At 43.6% G+C, this 19,053-nt stretch overlaps 1 protein-coding gene across 2 annotated transcripts in view; it reads left to right on the forward strand.

Moving 5' to 3' along the window:
* Positions 1-19,053, forward strand: part of ARHGAP45 (Rho GTPase activating protein 45) — a 67,531-nt gene that overhangs the window by 47,551 nt on the left and 927 nt on the right. Inside the window, exons 11-22 of one of the 2 annotated variants that reach the window (XM_018559539.1) lie at positions 919-1,086; positions 1,802-1,939; positions 2,150-2,340; positions 3,383-3,486; positions 5,343-5,423; positions 7,687-7,764; positions 9,709-9,878; positions 10,159-10,347; positions 10,439-10,576; positions 11,829-12,052; positions 13,504-13,726; positions 13,803-13,899. In XM_018559539.1, the coding sequence (XP_018415041.1) occupies positions 919-1,086; positions 1,802-1,939; positions 2,150-2,340; positions 3,383-3,486; positions 5,343-5,423; positions 7,687-7,764; positions 9,709-9,878; positions 10,159-10,347; positions 10,439-10,576; positions 11,829-12,052; positions 13,504-13,726; positions 13,803-13,899 (1,801 nt within the window). The remainder of the gene's footprint in view (positions 1-918; positions 1,087-1,801; positions 1,940-2,149; positions 2,341-3,382; positions 3,487-5,342; positions 5,424-7,686; positions 7,765-9,708; positions 9,879-10,158; positions 10,348-10,438; positions 10,577-11,828; positions 12,053-13,503; positions 13,727-13,802; positions 13,900-19,053) is intronic. The other variant, XM_018559540.1, reaches the window with a different exon arrangement.

The following is a 19,053-nucleotide window of genomic DNA, read 5'->3' on the forward strand; positions in this document are numbered from 1 at the left end:
ATCACATCACATGTCCCATTTATGTGTTTCTACCAAATATAAGTTTATAAACAGTCAGATGTCATATTACTAGTTTTTATATAGTCATAGACCGTTATAGTATATAGTTACACAGTAGTATTCGTGGAAGAATGAGAAGGCCCTGGACATTTCTAAAGGTGCCAAGAGAACAATGGTTCCTAAAAGTGATAACAGTACAATCATGCATGTTTATTTTAGTTCATGTTTGTATCTATAGACAGGGGAAAGCTCTGCAGGCACTGGCTGTCATGCTGGGGTAAAACAATAGGGATTAGCCCAAAAACATCCAACCTGGCCGAAGAATTGTTTCCACAAACAGACTTGAGCATGATACAACTAAGGCAGATATACAGGTGAAACTCGAATAATTAGAATATCGTGCAAAAGTAATTGCAGTAAGTGCTGCAAAAGGGGCCCAAACCAAGTACTGAGTACATATGCATGCTTGTACTTTTCAGAGGTCCGATATTGTTCTATGTTCAATCCTTGTTTTATTGATTGCATGTAATATTCTACTTTTTTGAGGTTGTGGATTTGGGGTTCTTGGGGTTTTCATGAGCTGTAAGCCATAATCATCACAATTATGACGAATCACGGCTTGAACTATCTTGCTTTGCATGTAATGAGTCTATCTCATATATTAGTTTCACCTTTTAAGTTGCATTAGTGAAATAAATGAACTTTGCACGATATTCTAATTATTCGAGTTTCACCTGTATGGGCATTCCCTTTTCTGACAGCTGGATTAGACAAATTACCTCTTGGAAAAGACAACATTCACTAGTGGACATGGAGCCAAATCACTATTGCATCTGCTTTAATACCTCTCCATATAGCACAGTTAATTGCCTTGACTTATTCCTTTATACAGCTGAATATTTTTTCCTTTTCTGTCAGATGGAGGCAGAAGTCAACCTGAGGAAGTCAAAGCAGACATATATGCAGCGAAGTGAAGAGCATGAAAAAGCACTGTACTATGCAGCACGTGCCGAAGAGGAGCAGAGTCACATCGGTACCAAATCAGTTGACAAGAAAAGAAGAGCAGAGGAAGAAGCTAAAAACAAAGTAAGACTGGGGAAAAGGCAGGAAAACAGATGCAGAACATTAACTGGAATACATCTCATACTTTGTAGAGCTTGGCTAATGTATATACAGTATACACATATATTTTATCACATCGACATGGCTACTTATTACACATATTTCTATTATCGTTCACTGTGGTACAAAATAGATTTGTGGCATATTAGCCCTACCACGAGGAGTAAGTAAAAAACTCTTCACTGTGTCCCTTGAACAGAACTACGACTAAGGCCCAGTTTTGGGGGATGAAACATGCAAGCGTTTGTTTGCTGCTTTTATGCCTTTTTGCAAATAAAGTATTGGATGGATGAATCCCCTTGCGAGTGATGTTTTTTACCTACCCCTTGAACAGAAAGTTAGAACCTTTTCAAATGTCATTGAAAATTTGCTTCTTTGATTTATTTTGTCACTATGGTCGAAAAAATGTGTTGAGCACCGCGATCAAGCAGGTGGAGGTAAAATAAAAACAAAATTCTGGTGTATGGCCAGCTTCAGTTTTAGCTTGTTTCCCTAAAAGGTTGAAAGCTTAAGACAGATAAAAGATTGGTGCAATAATCTAATTAGATTATCTATCTATCTATCTATCTATCTATCTATCTATCTATCTATCTATCTATCTATCTATCTATCTATCTATCGCATAGCTTGGTGTCACGCCAGACCCAACTTTTTCTTCTACACATTTCTGTCATTACAGGCAGAAGAAGCAATGGCAACCTACCGGACGTGCATTGCAGATGCCAAGACACAAAAGCAGGAGCTGGAAGATGTGAAAGTGAATGTTCTTCGTCACCTACAAGAGCTCATCAAACAGACCGACCAGATCCTGCGTTCGGTACCAGAATACATTTTTACTTATTTGCTGCTCTTTCTGGCTAGCTCTAATTGTTACTAGCTGTTCCACATCTCAAATATTCTTCAGCACACTTTTTCATTTTGTTCCTAATTAGCTATTCTTTTTCGATTGTTGGTATTTTCATCTAGTCTGATTTGCCACTATCCTTCTTCCCACACTCAGTAATATTCTTGATTGTCTTCTTTCTAGGCCACAATATCCTACTATCAAAGCATGCACAAGGAAACAGCTCCTCTGCCTGTTGGATTCCAGACACTGTGTGAAAGCAGTAAGCTATATGACCTGGGACAGCAATATGCATCATATGTCCGACAGCTAGGAGCCGATGTGGAGAGGGAAACATCCTATGACTTCCAACCATACACGCCACAGATAACGTTGTATGAATAACTTTATTCCTTAATGTGTTGCAAAATATTCTTCCAATTATGTCTTTATAACCACCAAAAGGAAGAAGAAAAAATTAGCTAAAAAAGGCTCAACTTATGTATGAAGATAAGTCTGTATAAATCTTGAATAAAAAAAATAGACAAAATTGATTAAAGCCAAAAGTGTGCTCTGCTCTTCCCATGCCTTATTCCAACTCTGGATGCTGCATTTCCACAGCCCGTTTAATTCAGCATTTTAGCATCCCAAAACTTCAGTGTGCCTAGGTCCCTCCCTCTGACACATTTTCATCGGCAACTACCTTAGTCAAAGAGTTTTTTTTTAAAAATAGGAAATCACATTTAAAAACCAAATAAAAAAAAACATTTAAAGAAAATAAAACAAATCAAAACATAAAAATGTCACACTAGGCCACAACATAGATGTCAATGAAGTAAGTATACAGATACATTAAAAACATTTAAAAGACAAATACGTTTTTGGATGAGGCCCTTTTCCCATTCACATTGAGCAAAAATAGTAAACGTTATAACTTGATGTTTTTAAAGTCCCAGTAAGGTTTTAAAAACCATGCAGCAGTTCATAAATATGATTTCATGCATAGTACAAGGGATCCTGTTAGGTACTAGTTTTGGTGGACCAACGTGATGCTTACTATTTTTACCCCACACATGCTATTAATTAGTCATCTAATGGTTTTTAATAGATCTGTTAACTAGTTTCTTTGGCATATATGTTGTGGACTTAGTGTGCAATTGTATTATGTTATGATTTGCTTCTTTTTCTTTAATGGTCTTTTGTTTACTGTTTCTAAGTTGGTTTCTAATACATTTTTGCAGTTTATCTGGATTTAATTTTTGTTGGAAATGACCAAACAGATCACTCGCAGACTTATCTAAACAGGTTGAAGCCTTACCTATTATTGGCTTTCCTTCCTTTTGTTTATGTTTAAGTGGAAGGACTCCTTGAGTTTGATGTTTTTAGGTTATAGGAATTTAAATGTAAAGCTCAGTACCAATAACAATGTTTATTTAGGTCACCATACATTCGGACTAGAAAGTCAAGTTTATCATCCCAGGATTTTCCTGCTACAGAAAATAAGGAACCTACAGCAGAGGAGAAGGTTGTGGAGAGAAGAGGTAAGAACTGACGAGACAGGTGCACACAGTAGTGTTACATGTGAATGGCAAACTGTTAACCTTGTATTTGTGCTTGGTAGGGGCAACAAGTCAAATTGTGCTCATCTAAAGGTATCCATTTACAAAAAAAAGTGTCACCAAATTCAGGGACTATCATCAGGTCTGTACATAGAAAAGAAAAGAAATTCCCAACTGATCAATCTCAAAGGAACAGTGGATTGGACAGGCTGGATGTTTCTTCCGGATCTTTACTGTTACCCCTGAGTTATGGTGCTGGCCTCCTCCCTCCTTCATAGACATATATAGACTCATGTCCTTGTTTAGCTTTAGAGAGAGGCAGTAGTATTGTTTAAATGTATGTATTGACGCAGCTTGTATATCACCGTTTTTCCAAATCCTGTTTATCCTGCACTGCTCTAGTGATTCTATTGTATGGGTTTCATAATACCATTCAAACCTGACAGTGCTGATTTTTGTTTTTGGCTGTAGTAAGAAACACAATCAGGGGAATTCAAAAAGAGTATTTTTGAGACACATAAGAAAAGTGTCTCAGGATTACAGGAATAGTGTTCTGTCGTGCCAAATTCATGTACAAGGCTGCTTAGCATTCATGAATTTGGTGCAAACCTATGAAAACTAGCGCTGGCTTGCAAGACAAACTTTAGAACAGATATATGCACACTGATTAAGTACATAGATGTGTCGCATCTCAGTCCAAAGTGTCACATGTGTGTCTGAGACAGAGACCTGAGGTATGTATCGCATACTGCAACAGACACATATGGTATAAACGTGCAACAGACTACAGCAAAAAGTACTTGGTCTTACTTTGTATCACTTTCCTTATTACTGAACTGTCTGAGTTTATTTATTAAATCGGTCGCAAGCTACTTGAATTTGGTGCAAACGTCAGTAGCAGTCCAGAAAAATGGCACAGCATGTTTTGAATTTGCTGTAGACATTTCTTAGGCTGCATTAGCTCCACAATTCTGGCAAACACAATATTAAATCCCTGAAAATTCCAAGTAGCACTGTGACATTCATCCATTGCAATGGATTCCCAGGGTTCACAAGTTTGAGGCATTAGCTGTTGTCTAAATGAATGACTCACGGCTTTCCCTGAATATACAGTATGTTCTCCTAACTTAGTTCTGTGTACTGCAGTTTATATTTTGTAAGATTGCATTATTTTATTGCCATCACAGCTTACTACAGGACTCTTACCATTATCCCATGAACACCCATCTATCAGCCTGCCAACTGTCATTCTTGTTATTGCTACTGTTGTTCATACAGAACACAGTTAGCATCAAAGCTTCAGTATGACCAAAGTAGGCAATTCTGATTGTCATTCTTTGTTAATGGCTAATGCTATTGCTGTTATGACTTCAGTGGGGAGCTTTTTCTTCACTATTTTCCCTGCAAAATCCCAACATTAAATGAGGGGAATATGGTGGATGGGACAGGAAGGCACAGGCAGCAATACAAACCCCACATAAATTCTAACCTTCCCCTGAAAGAGATTTGCTCTCACTTCTCAGACCATGGACCTCCTGTCTTCGGGACACGAAGTGTAGCAAAATCTCCACATTAAGGACCCAGACAGCAAAAAAAAACCTGACAATGGTACTAACCCTTCCTTGCCTTATAAGAATTTTAACTACTTGGTGAGTAACTCTGAATAAGGATGTCCTGACCCCTAATAGATGGTTTTTAACTTACCATGGAAGGAGTGATAAAGATAGCAGCTCCAGACTTGTATACCTTAAAAATACAGCCAGCAGTGGCAGTTCCCATACTTCTTTCATGATTAGTATTTCCAGATAAAATTTTATTGGCCTTCATTCTGTTTGCAGGTGGTAGAGGCCATCAGACACATAAATCATGGCCAAGTGCTCTGCCTGAGGGAGATGCAGTAGAGAGAAAGGAAGCAGCAGGTATATTAACTCTAAAGAGGTTGGGTTTATTGTATGTTTTGAAAATGTCAAGTTACTGTATATGTAAACCAGTATTTATTGTGCTTAGACATATAGGTTCCTAACAGGTCTGGCTTTTGCTTTGCATATGCCATAGTCATTAAATCAGTTATCATACATAGGAACTCTCCCACAGCAAAGGACCATAGGCAGCACCAATAATATTGAACTAGTATTGGTTGCTGACTCATAGATAGCGTTTCTGCAGAGTGTAAACCTGACCATTTACATTACAATCTGAGCAGTGGCGCAACCCAGGCGGCTGCTATGGGGCCCGGGGCACAGGAGGGCCCGGCCAGGACATCCCCGATGCCGCCTGGGTCGCTATGACATCTCATGCTGCTGGCTGATCACTGACAGTGATCTGTGTAGTGGTGCGTTCCTCTCCACAGCCGCTGCTGAGTCGGTAAGAGCCAGCAGCGGCGGTGGAGGGGGCGGGGCCCGGGGTCGGCAGCAGAGAAGGAGACGGGACCCGGTGACGAAGGAGGCGGTCTCGGCGACGGAGGAGGAGACGTGCCCATCAGCGACCGTGCAGGAAGAGGAGGCGGACAGATAAGGAGTGTGACCAGCCCACCTGAAACCCTGCAGAGCCCACCATAGAGAGTCTATGGTGGATTCTGCAGGGTCACCCTCAGGCAGTGGCGTCACAAGGGGGGTGGGGGGGTGCAGCTCGAACCCACACCCGGGTGCTGCCATTGGAGGGGTGACACCAAAATGACTGACAGTCATTTTGGTGTCACCCCCTATGAAAATTCCGGAACTCGGTCACGGAAAGAGAGCCGACAGTGTCAGGAGAGAAGAGGGGACCCGGCGGCATACCTCATCTTGCCGGGTGAACATCTCCTCCTCTCCCCGCCGGCGTCAATAAGACGACCGTGCATGCGCAATGACTCTGCTCCGGGTGTCACCCAGCCTCGGGACGCCCCTGCCCTCAGGTGGGCTGTGTGGGATCTTAAGTGGGCTCTGCAAGGGGTGTAACTAGAAATGACAGGGCCCCATACAATCTCCTTTAGATCTACCAGTAAATTTGTAGTGCAAGTCATGCCTGATTGAATACAAATTGAATGTCTCAATATATAGTTTATGGTTTATTTCAAGGAGATTATTTGGAGATTAGACAATTAGATTGTAACATGTCTTTCCAGTTTAAGGCTACCTATACACATGAAACAGTTCTCATTAAACTTCAGAAAGATCTTTCAAATAAGCAGTCTTACATAAGATTTCCATAAACAGTAACCGTCTTCTCTATGAAAAAGATTTTTTTCTTTTTGCAAAATGCAAATACAATGGATTATGTAAAAACGAAGTTTCCATGAACAGGAAATGTTTATGTGTACTGTGTGCAATTGTTAGATTTTTTTCTAAAATAGACATGCGAAAAGAGCGTTTGCCTGACAGAAAATAGGCGACATTTGGCTATGAAAGATCCTTTGTATGTCAAAGCTTTCCATCATTTTTCTTTGGACAGAAATGTTGCGTACATGCTCTGTCTGAAAAGGAAACTTCTTCTCAAACTTCTGTAATTTTTCTAACTCTGCATTTTAACTGACTTCCACCCAGTGATCTGAAGCATCTTGTGTCATCTGTTTTCATTGCTCGTACTGGCAGCTGTTCGTTTTATGTTATTTCTAGTTTCAGACTTTAAAGTACACCTGTAAATGTAAACAGCAGGCAATGTACCAGTGATGCTGTAATGGCAGGCACCATATGGTTTCTGTTGCTGCTGTCACAATGCCTTCTGCCAGATTCACACCCGGAGCCCTGTGCAAAACTCAGTACTTATTCATATTGGGTGCACATGCATACTCCCTCACCTCTCACAATGCAGAGACTGATGCCTGGGTTAGCTAATGACACACCCAAGCACTGACACTAGTGGCAGAAGCCAAGCCAATGTTATGCATGCAATTTAATAGGGCTTTAGTGGAATCAGGGCAGTACCCGGGCCTCTGACAGTAGATGGCTGAACAGCATATCTGTTATTTTGCCAGCTCTGTACATAGCACATCTTTGCTTCTAGTGGCAGAAGCCAAGCCAATGTTATGCATGCAATTTAATTGGGCTTTAGTGGAATCAGGGCGGTACCAGGGGCTCTGAAGGTGAATGGCTGTGGTACAGCATATATGTTATTTTGCCAGCTGTGTACACAGCACATCTTTGCTCTGATAAATAAAAAATGTGTAAAACCGTATAAAATTGTAACTTTCCTGTCATCTTACAGATTTCCCAGAAAAGCTAATACAGCCTCTTACCCCCACTGAAGACAACGAAAATAAAAAACTGACATCACTGGAACAAGGTAGATATGGTTAATATATGGCAGGGATGGGCAAACTCCAGCCACCCAATCTGCAAGGCAGGGGGGCCAATGGTGGAACTACAAATCCCACGAGGCATTGCAATTCTCACAGCCCCAGACATGTCTCACAGAGACAAATACATGATTGCATTTGTTGTTTCACCACAACTGGATGCCCAGCGTTTGCCCATGCCTGATATAGGAGATATATATATATTAATGTCATGTATTGTACATGGTTTTACAAATGCTGTTGTATCCATGTGTCTGATGGAGTTAAAAAGATTGTGGTAACCATATAGCTTTGCATTGTTGCACATGCACATGATTTTAACATTTTTTTTTCTTCCAACTCTTTAAAGAGTGAGAACTTGCACAGGTTCAGTGATCTGCTGACTTGAAGTCCTTTGTCATTCTCCTGAGCTGCTTACATTTCTACCACAACTTGAGTGCAACTGAACACAGCAGCCAGCCCTCAGCCCTCAGAATTTGCCACTCAGTTCAGTAGGGTATGCCACCCCATAATTAAAACAAACATACCCAGATTCTGAAAAAACTGAGCTTCAGAGTACATTAGATACTGAAATACAGTATACAGACAGCCCAAAAAAGCAGGTGCCATGTATAGGTAATGACATTCCCATTACCTAGACAGCCCAAAAAAGCAGGTGCCAAAGCAGCCAAGTCCTTTTAAAACACTGCACAAGTGATTGTCCAAGGTATGGTGAATGCATAGATCTGGCAACAATTAGATTTGACTTATACAAGGATCTAAGTATTCTGTCTTAAATTAGTATATATTAGTATTTTTATATATATACCCCTATTTCAGGCGTGCAACCATTTGTTTTGTTTGCCAATGTCTAAATCCTCAAGTAGGCAGCAGTATAACCCAACAGTCTCTGAAGTCCTGTGCCCCTCGGGAATGAGATGGACAAAAAAGAAATGTAAATGTGTCCCTCTTAACCTAATTGAGTGTTAAAGTAAATACATGTTTGCAGTTTTACTGGACCTTTATTTACTAAACATAGATAATGCATACTATATCTTGAGTGAACCTGTAAGGATAGGAAAATGAAGTTGCTATTGATGATTAGGTTGTATGGTTGCCACCCTGATGCTGGTTTCATTAGGTCACCAGCTGCTAAAGTCCTAAAAGTCTGAATGTCCTTCCTGCGTACTCGGTAAGTCACTGACCTGGTCACCTGAAACAAGTAGTGAAAGCAGAATAAGGGTGACAACCTCGGAGCCTGTAACTTTACAAAGCAAGTTAAAAGTAGCAGCCCCCATATTTCTATTCCCAGAGGTTCTCTTTGAAACCTGACCTAGATCCTATCCCTTCCTACTATAGTTTTGGCTGAAGTTGGCAGAATACTGCATGATATATTGCCATCTACTGGCCATAGAACATACTTACAAATTCATATTGAATCTCTAAAAAAAAAAAAAAAAATATGCAGTTGTATTACTAGGGACCCTAAAATTACATATAATTCAAAACACTGACTTATACAGCAGAACTCATACAGTGGCGTAACAACCGGGGGGTAGCGGGGGCACTTGCCCCCGGGTGCAGGACTGAGGGGGGGCGCTGTGACGACCCCCGCTAAACGGATCCCCTGGCTCCCTCTCTCTGCCACATTCACCCGGCTGTCATCGGGCGGCCGCTGGCTTCTCCGAGGCCACTGCGAGCGGCCCTCTACAGTGCCTGATTGGAGGGCGTGTCTGCCTGATCCAGCCAGCCCGGATCGCATAGCAGCTTGTATTTAGAATGAAACATGGTTGCAGTTAACTGTATCATTTATTACAAAGCCTAGATACAGATATACAAGCATTTGTTCAAAACGTGTTGGTATCTTGATGATGTTTGCAGCCGATAGGCCAGAATGTTGAACCTATACTATAATACATTGATTCAGTCTTCTTTCTTTTGTTTTAATAAAGGCATTAATGGTCTCCCTGCTGCTTTGGAAGCGTCCCTGCCCACTGGGCCATTTCGTAATGTCGGCTTATCTCGGGCTGCTCGAACACACAAACTGCGCAAGTTGCGGACACCAAGCAAATGTCGGGAGTGTAACAGTTATGTGTACTTCCAGGGAGCAGAGTGTGAAGAGGTGAGCTCAGGAATAACACATATATAATAATATGAATAACACATAAAAGATATATATTAGGAGGGGAATAGCTGTGAGACCATATGCTAAGTGCAGAAAAGTTTGTATTTCTCATTATACAGGTGCAGTTGATGATGACCATGCTAGCCATGGCAGACGTTAAGCTAAGCCCATCTTTGTAAACTTATTTCTTTTGAAGGATGACTCATAAGATGTGCTTATAGGACAGATTTATTTTGCCATGTGCTCTTCATTTTCATGTCACTCTTTATTCCCTTAGTGCTCCCTTGCCTGTCACAAGAAATGTCTGGAAACTCTGGCTATCCAGTGTGGTCACAAGAAATTGCAGGGTCGGCTGCTTTTGTTTGGCAGGAACTTCTCGGAGGCAGCACAAAGGTCTCCAGATGGAGTGCCTTTCCTCATCCACAAGTGTGTCTCTGAGATTGAAGCCCGCGCACTGATCATGAAGGTGTGTATTTTTATCTCCTGCACACCATTTTAATTTGTGTTGGTTTTAGCTGACCTTTTATCGTGTTTATACTGCTGTATTTGTCCTACAGGGTATATACCGTGTGAATGGGGTAAAGACTCGTGTGGAAAAGCTGTGCCAAGCTTTTGAAAATGGCAAGGAACTAGTTGAACTTTCTCAGGCATCACCTCATGATCTGAGCAATGTTCTTAAACTTTACCTTCGACAGGTAAGGTATCTACAGCATATACAGTATGCAGAGGCGGCTCTCTATTTAGGCGAGTTAGGCGGTCGCCTAAGGCCTCGCCCTCACGGGGGCCTCGCAACTCCCTAACTCGCCTCCAGTGGCTGAACTATTGCCATAGCGACCCAGGCGGACGCTATGGTGCTGGGTTGCTTTGACATCACAGGCAGATCCAACGCTAACAAATGCAGGGGCGGACTGGGCGGGGGCCCCTTTAAACGGCCGCAGCAGCAGCGATCACATCTGTCATCTCTCTCCTCCCGGCCGCTCTGTAGCTGCAGCAGCCGGGGAGGAGAAAAGCCGGTTCAGCTGCCCTCTGATGCCCGCTTCAATAGTCGGGCTCCTCGGCAGCAACGTGCAGCTTCCTTCGCTCACTTCAGATGCTATGGGCTGGTAGGAAGACTGCACCACTACCATTGGCCGGCTGAAAGCGGGAGTCCTGGGAACAGGAAGGCTGTTCAATGCACTCTGCCTGTTACTTTCTTCTGACCTCTGCACTCTGTGCGTTACTTTCTTCTGAGCGCTGCACTCTGTGCGTTACTTTCTTCTGAGCGCTGCACTCTGTGCGTTACCTTCCTCTGACCGATGCAATCTGTGCATTACCTTCTTCTGACCGATGCACTCTGTACTTTACTTCCTTCTGACCGATGCACTACTGCGTTACTTCCATCTGCACTATGTGCGTCAGATCCTCCTGACAGCTGCACTCTGTGCGTTACCTTCTCCTGACCTCTGCACTCTGTATGTTTCTTACTACTGACCTCTGCACTCTGTGCATTACTTACTACTGAGCTCTGCACTCTATGCGTTACTTTCTTCTGACCTCTGCACTCTGTGCGTTACTTACTACTGACCTCTGCACTCTGTGCCTTACTTACTGCTGGCCTCTGCACTATGTGCATGACTTCCTTAGGGTTAGGGTTTTGTGTATAGTTATTTGTAAAATTAGATAAGAGACAGAAATAAAATTCTAGCTCTAGCAGCTGTGGATTCCTAGCTGCTGGGATTAAACGCTAGTGTTAAAATATGCATTTTATACAGCTCATTTTTAATTATTGTTTGCATTTTTTTCATTATGGCTGTAAGTGAGGGCCTCACATTTGAGTTTTGCCTAAGGCCTCACAAAGTCTAGAGCCGCCTCTGTCAGTATACTCGTATATGGCTACCAGGGTAACCGCATTCACCTAATTATTTTATATTACCAAATGCTAAGCATTTACTCTTTTCATCTATTCAGCTACCTGAACCTATAATGCCATTCCGGCTATACAATGGTCTTATGGGCCTTGCAAAGGAAAGCCTACGTGGCTACGAGACAGGTAAGCCATCCCGACTGGAGAACAAAGGACCAGATACTGAACCAGAGGTACAAGCTATGGTGGAAAAACTTAAGGCGCTGCTTCTGGAGTTGCCTCACGAAAACAAAGCCACGCTGCAGTACTTGATAAAGCATCTATGCAGGTATGTTGGCTTTTACGGACTAGTCATGGTCATGTGTGAACCTTGTTAATCATAAAATGTATAAACCCCAAAAGATTACCTTTGGTAATCTATACATGAACCAGAATTTATAGCATTGCTTTGTAATGCTGGTACACCTTTCTCTAAGGCTAACTTCACATGTAGGCGATTTATCGTGCGGATTGAGCTGGACCATATTGCACAAAACACAGGTTCGCATTGAAGTCAATGGAGGCTGTTCACACCTTTGCGGTTTGTGGCGCGGATTAAATCGGCTGTCGCGCAAAAAGGTGCAGGAGGTATTTTCGGCCGATTGTCACGTGGTTTGGGTCCCATAGACATCGCTACGCATTGTCAACAGCGCAGTTTTCAAAAGCACATTCATGCAAACGAAAACGCCCGAAACCCGCTCGATCGCCTAGGTGTGAACCTAGCCTGAAGGAGAACAATTATAAGAATGCATGAATAAAGGGTAGTTGCTGTGTAAAAGTGCACTGCTATGACAAAGCACAGGTATTCTTTAAAGCAGTGGTTCTCAACCTATGTAACCTCAGGACTCACATTTGTCCTTGGCCATTAAGTCACGACCCAAGTCGCACGGCAATGGAATGCACGGCATTAGGGTACAGCGCATCTGGTGCGGGTGTACGAACTGTGGGTGGAAGGTGTGTTTGGGGTACAATTCAAATTAATGGCAACGCAACACACCTCCCACACCAGAATGCACAGTAGGTGGGATTGCGTGGTAGTTTGACGCACTGTACTAGTGTGAACGGGCCCTCAGAAACACTGACAGACATGCATACACAGACACATTCTCACAGTTTTGTTTTTTTAGGTCCACCCAGTCTCCCTACCTTACTAGAACGGGAGTGGATCCTTAGCCTGGGGTCCTGTGTGGGCTGCTGTGCTGTGACTGAGCTCCATCCATATGTGCATTGCTTGTACAGCTTCATCGCACACCCTGTAGAGGTGTCGAGAGCCAAATTGTGATGTCACTCCGGTCCAGGCACCTCTACAGGCACATGAGGGAGCTTTAAGCAATGCATGGATGGATGGATGGAGCTCCCACGCAGCCATAGCCCCAGCCTGCCCCATGTAAAGCTGGCACTCAGTGCTGGGCAGCATATATTGAATGGCTGCTTGGGGCGAGAACTGACAGTGCTACGCTAGGGGAAGGCAGAGGAGCCTCCCACCTAGAAAAGTGGAAGGCTTGCAGCGACCCACTGAACACAGGGTCGTGACCCACTTTTGGGTTCCCACCAGTTGACAACCAAGGCTTTAAAGTAATGCAGGACGTATGGGGCCTCCATTACTGGCCTCCTGAAAATGCTAGGCTGGCAGTACTTCTACATCACAGACCAGGAACAAGGGAGTTCCGCAATGGCAGCCTCCATTAGTCCTTGACAGGTCTGTGGTAAATACCAACATAAGATCATTTTTCCATGCAGAGTTTCAGAGCTTGAACAACAGAACAAGATGAGCCCAAGCAACATAGGTATCGTTTTTGGGCCTGCATTGATGCGACCACGCCCCACAGAGGCCACTGTATCTCTGTCATCCCTTGTGGATTATCCTCATCAAGCACGAATTATTGAGGCACTCATTGTCTTCTATGACATAATCTTTGAGGAGCCACCCTTAGATCTGGACAAGGTTTCGAAAAACAGTGATGTAAGTAATATAATCTATTTACTGTTCATGAAATATTTCACAACTGTTCTCTTAACATCACATTTGTTCTCTGTAGGACACATCTTCAGAAGGAGCTGTCGCCAGGCTTCAAGTCACTACTGAAGAAGAGGAGAGCAGTGTGGCCAGAGAGTACCGAAACACAACATTCAGAGGTGAGTTAAGGCACAAAGGGATTTTATTCGTTTACCTTGTCTGAATATCATACTCCTAAGCTACAGCTGGTCGTCAGCTACAATTCTTATGGCTCTTGGTCATACAGTGACTATAGGTATACAGTCTGATTATACCCCCATATTTTTATTATGATTTATGCTCACCAGAACAGCTTTTTAACAAAAGAACTTTGACAACTGTTTAAAAAGTTGTTTAAGAATCTATCAGAATTAAGAATAATTTGCCATTGAACGTAAGCTCCAGATAAGCAACTTAACACACAATTGAAATACATATATTTAACCCCTTCATGACTGAGGCCTTTTTCTCATTTTTTTGCACCCATGTTATATTCCACATTTTAGGCCTGAAAATTACTTAAAACCCCCACACATTATATATTTTCTGAATGCCAAGACCCTGTAGAATAAAATGGTGGTAGTTGCAAATTTTTATGTTGCGCAATATTAGCGCAACTCCTTATTAAACCCCCAAATTTAATTAAATGCCCCAAAACACAACAAAATACCAATTTTTTTAATGAAATATAAAAGATGGTTACAACGAGCAAAACGATACCCAACATGCCCAGTTTACAAATTGCGTGCGTCTGTGAAACGGCGAAAAACTGCAGTACCCCAAAAAGTCCACAGAAGACGCTTTAAAAGCCCCCACAGTTCATCAATTTAGAGGTACCCCAATATACTGGCCCTAGAATTGTTGCTCTCACTCCGGCGTGCGCGCGATACCCAACATGTGTAGCGCGTTCGTCGTTTTCATACGTAGGCGCACCCGACGCGTGTTTACGTGGCGACTCGTGGGGGACTTGTTTATTATTATTATTTGATTTTAATTTTAAAAACTGGGTTTTTTTTTTACTTTACTTTGACTGCTATCACATGGGGGGGGGGGCTTACAAGCCCCCCCATGTGATAGCAGATGGTGGTGACAGGTACTCTTTAAGGTGATGCTGGGGGTCCAAAAGACCCCCAGTGTCACCTTTACACTGGAAATAAGCTATTGAAGTGCAGATCGCACTTCAATAGCTTATAGCTGGGCTGCAGGAGCCCAGAACTGACAGCCCAGGGACCGGAAGTGATGCAATCTGCATCGCTCCCGGTCCCATAGAACGGGGAGGGGATCGATGAACGGAAGTTCGTCGACCTCCTCCCCAGCTCCCCGCGGACACCAAGGACGCCGGTCCCGGGGCCGTAGGAGGGGCAACGGAGCCCGGGAAGCACGGCGGGGGTGTCCGGCGGGGGGGGGCGGCCCCTTCTTCGGGACGCAGAAGCGATCTGGCGACAGGTAAGTCGCCAGGATCGCTTCTGTTGTAAAGCCGACAGTCGGCTCTACAAGTTTAAACAGAGTCCCGGCGGCAAAAGTCGCCGGGAGTCTGTTTAAACAGCCCCGATGCTGGCGACGTACACTGTACGTCGTCAGTCACGAAGGGGTTAAACTTTTTAACCTGACAAACTGAAATTCTGTTCCAGTCTTGTGATCCAAACTTCCCTGGCAGATGCTCTACCGCTCTTCAGCCTTTATGCCTGGTCCAAAATCTACCCATCCTCTGATTGAACAATGAAGGAGCAGAAGTAAATTGATGAAGTCATCCCTCATTGCTCTCCTGTAGCCATTTTTTTTTATTCTTCAACTTTTTTTTCTTCAGCCAAGACTGTTTTTATATTACAGCTAAAGCTAGTCTCTTGGTTTGCAGCTCTCCAGTGCAGCCATCCTCAGCCTGGCTTTTGGAGTGCTGCATCTGGACTGGACGTTGCTAGTCTGGAAGTGACCTTTGAGCACTGAGTTCTGTGTAATGTGTTTTCCAGATTCCATTCTGGCAAAAGATAGCTGCACAGCACTTTCCAGATCCAGAGCCACTGGCATTGTCTCAGCATTTGCCTCGGCACTGCGGACTTACTTTGTTAATGGACCAGTCAGGCTGAGCCCTAATAGTTACCTCAAGTACATAGTTTGCAAGGCGCCTTTAAATTTCCCCATTTCTGAGAGTTTTCACTGCAGAAGAGGTTAATGCCATGGGATAGAGCACATACATCAGCTGCTGGGTAGAGTGTCACACCCTTTCCCCCCATTCAGCATCGATAAAACATCCACCACTGCTGCTGTTGCTTTGCAAAGAACCACAAGGAACTTTATTCGATTCCTGCTGGCTGCTTACAGTAACTTTTGTCAGCTCTGGCCATCTGCTCCTGGTTTTTGTGAGCACCTGAGGCCTTGCCTCATATCCTAAGCCTTACTGCCGCATGGTTGCAACATGTTTGATTCTACAGTAGACATGGTGGGGGGTGGTTGGGTCCGGCAATCTGTTGCAGCAAACCTACTGATGCACCTAACAACTGCTACCTGGAATCATTTTACCCTCTGCTTCTAATGCCTATCCCATCTTCTACGTCTTCCCTAGCTCCATCATATGTGGCTGGTTCTTCTGCCATTTCGGCTGGGGTTTTTACTATAGTCAAGCAAGACATTATGGCCAAAATCACCCAGTTATTTATGGGCTCTGACCAGAGGCAAAAAGCTTGCTCCCATGCTTCCCCCCCTCATATTCTGTATCTGATCTTCCCATGGCCTTGGTGGCCTCCAAACCCTCAGAGTTGCTCTGGTTTTTACTAGATAACCATGCCCCCAAGGGGCAGCAGTCTTCTACCATTACTCCAAATTAGGGATGCACCGATACCAAGTATTTGGGTGAGTACTTGTACTCGCCCAAATGTTCCAATACCTAGCACGAGTACTTCCTGTATCAGGAAGCCGGGCAGCACATCATTACACGCTGCACGGTTTCCTGATTGGCCAGGACACACTCATCACAAGTGACGAGAGAGCATGGAGCCGACTTCCCGGCCAATCAGGAAGCCGGGTAGCGTGCAATGACGCGATGCCCGGCTTCCCGATTGGTCAGGAAGATAGCAAATCCGGAAGCTGGGCGCCGTGTAATGACGCAGCGCCCGGCATTCTGATTGGCTGGGAAGCCGACGTCATGCTCCCTCGTCATCTCATGAATCATAATATTAAGAAAGTAACCTTAAAGCATTAGTTTGTATTGCTTTAGAAAAAATGTTACCTGTCCCTTTAAGAAAAAGTATCGGTAATTGGTATCTGCAAGAACTTGATCAAAAGTATCGGTACTCGTACTTAAAAAAGTGGTATCGGTGCATCCCTACTCCAAATTAAAGCAGAACTGCAGGCACAGACACATTTTTATCATTTCCTATGTGGGGAAAAAATTACCTGTACTAATTGTGCATCCTGCTGCCGTTTACGATAAAAATCCACTTTTCTTCTTGCCAGATAGTACCACCACTGCTTTACTTCTGGCTGCTGTGTGTACAAGAGCTGCCACTCTTTTACATGATAGTGTCATTTATTAGCTATTCATCTCCCCATGCCCGTTCACAGGATGCCTTGCATCCTGTGAATGGTTCATCCTCCTGGAGGGTCACCCAATCCAGATTTAGTTGGACAACGCCACAGGGGTGGCATACATCAAGCATGCCCGCAGCAAGAGACATAGCTCTGCTCCTGTCCTAGGCAGAACTTCAAGTTCCAACCTTGTCTACTGTTTATAGCCCAGGGGTAGACGACTAACAGGGAGACTTCCTCAGTTGACATATGGACCCACGGGAGTGGTAGCTACACCTGGAGGTGTTCCAGGTTCAACAACAAACAGGACAGGTTTGTCTGCAGGTAGAAGGATCCTCTGATGGAAGCAATGGATGCTCTGGTGGCTCTGTTGAGTCAGTACACCATGCTCTATGCATTTCCTTCTCTAAACATTCTTCCTTGTCCGCTTTGCAGGATTGAAATGGAGGGCATTCTGGGGATCCTCATTGCAAAGGATTGGTTCTGGCGGACACAGTACTCCAACCTGTTAAAGACTCCTATGTGCTCTACCAAATCATCTGGTTGCTCTGTCTTAAGGACTCATTTACCCTATGGCTTCAGGGTCACTGGCTTTAACATCATGGCTGTTGAATCCAAGGCTCTGGAAGACAGGGGTACCTCTGAATCAGTGATTCCCACAATGTTAAAATCTAAGAAATCTACTTCCGGCAAGGTCTCATTAGAAATGGAAGGCATGCTTTGCTCACTGCGAGCATTTGGCTCTAATCACGATCAAAGATCAGGTTTCTGCCCTTTCTATCATGTTTTAGATACCGCTGGCATCTCACTCTTTAAGACTTTTGTGTAGGGAGTCTCACAAGAAGCTCCCTCAGTTTGTTTAGCTGTGACTCCATGAGAACTAAATCTGGTTCTCTTTGCACATTGGAGCCTTTTTCTGGTTTTGCATAGGGACAAGGCGGTTTTGAGGCCCAGGACTTCCTTTTCACCTAAGGTAGGTTTTGCCTTTCATTAGAGCCATTGTTTCACCATCCCTCTGTCCAACTTCACCAAAAGAAAATTTCCCTCCATTACCTGAAAGTGATCCAGACCGTGGGATCATCCTGGATGGTCCCAATAAGACGGCACCAGGTTCTCATTGCACCAATCTCTAGGTGGCTCAGACAGACCATTATTGAAGCTTATGGTCTCAAGGATCAGGATCCACCCTTTCCTGTTAAGGTGCACTATGGTAAAATATGAAAGCATTTTGGCATTGAGCAATAGTTTCCCAGATTTGCATGGCTGCCACCTGGTCTTCTGTAAAAACATTCTCTAAATTCTTCTAGGTGGATGTTGAGATCTCATCTGATGCCAGCTTGGGACATAAGGTACTTCAAGTGCCTCTTTGGGCTGCAGGCAGTCCCCACTTTTGTTTGTTGGGACGTCCTGCAAGTAAAGGACTTCCCTTAATGGATGAGAAAAAAAAAAAAGGATTTCTGTACTCATAACATGCATTTCTTGGAATCCATTGAGGGACACAGGAAGTCATTCACCTTCAGGTTATACTGCTGCCTATAGGGGGATTGGACACTGTCAAATGAAAAAGAAAAAAAGTAGAGAAGGAGTAGGTCAGCCCAGAATAACTCATCCTACTACAAGTATGCCTCAGTTTTGTATCAAGCAGTACTGGGAGTATGATCATGCACCCAGAGGGGTGAGACCTGTGTACCTCAATGGGCTCCAAGAAAAGGATTTTACGGCTGGTACAAAAATCCTCTATTAGTACCAGGTAATCCAATAAAAAAAAAAAA

This window comes from Nanorana parkeri, unplaced genomic scaffold, assembly GCF_000935625.1.
Source record: "Nanorana parkeri isolate BGI_ZX_2015 unplaced genomic scaffold, ASM93562v1 scaffold401, whole genome shotgun sequence".
In the NCBI taxonomy this organism is placed as follows: domain Eukaryota; kingdom Metazoa; phylum Chordata; class Amphibia; order Anura; family Dicroglossidae; genus Nanorana; species Nanorana parkeri.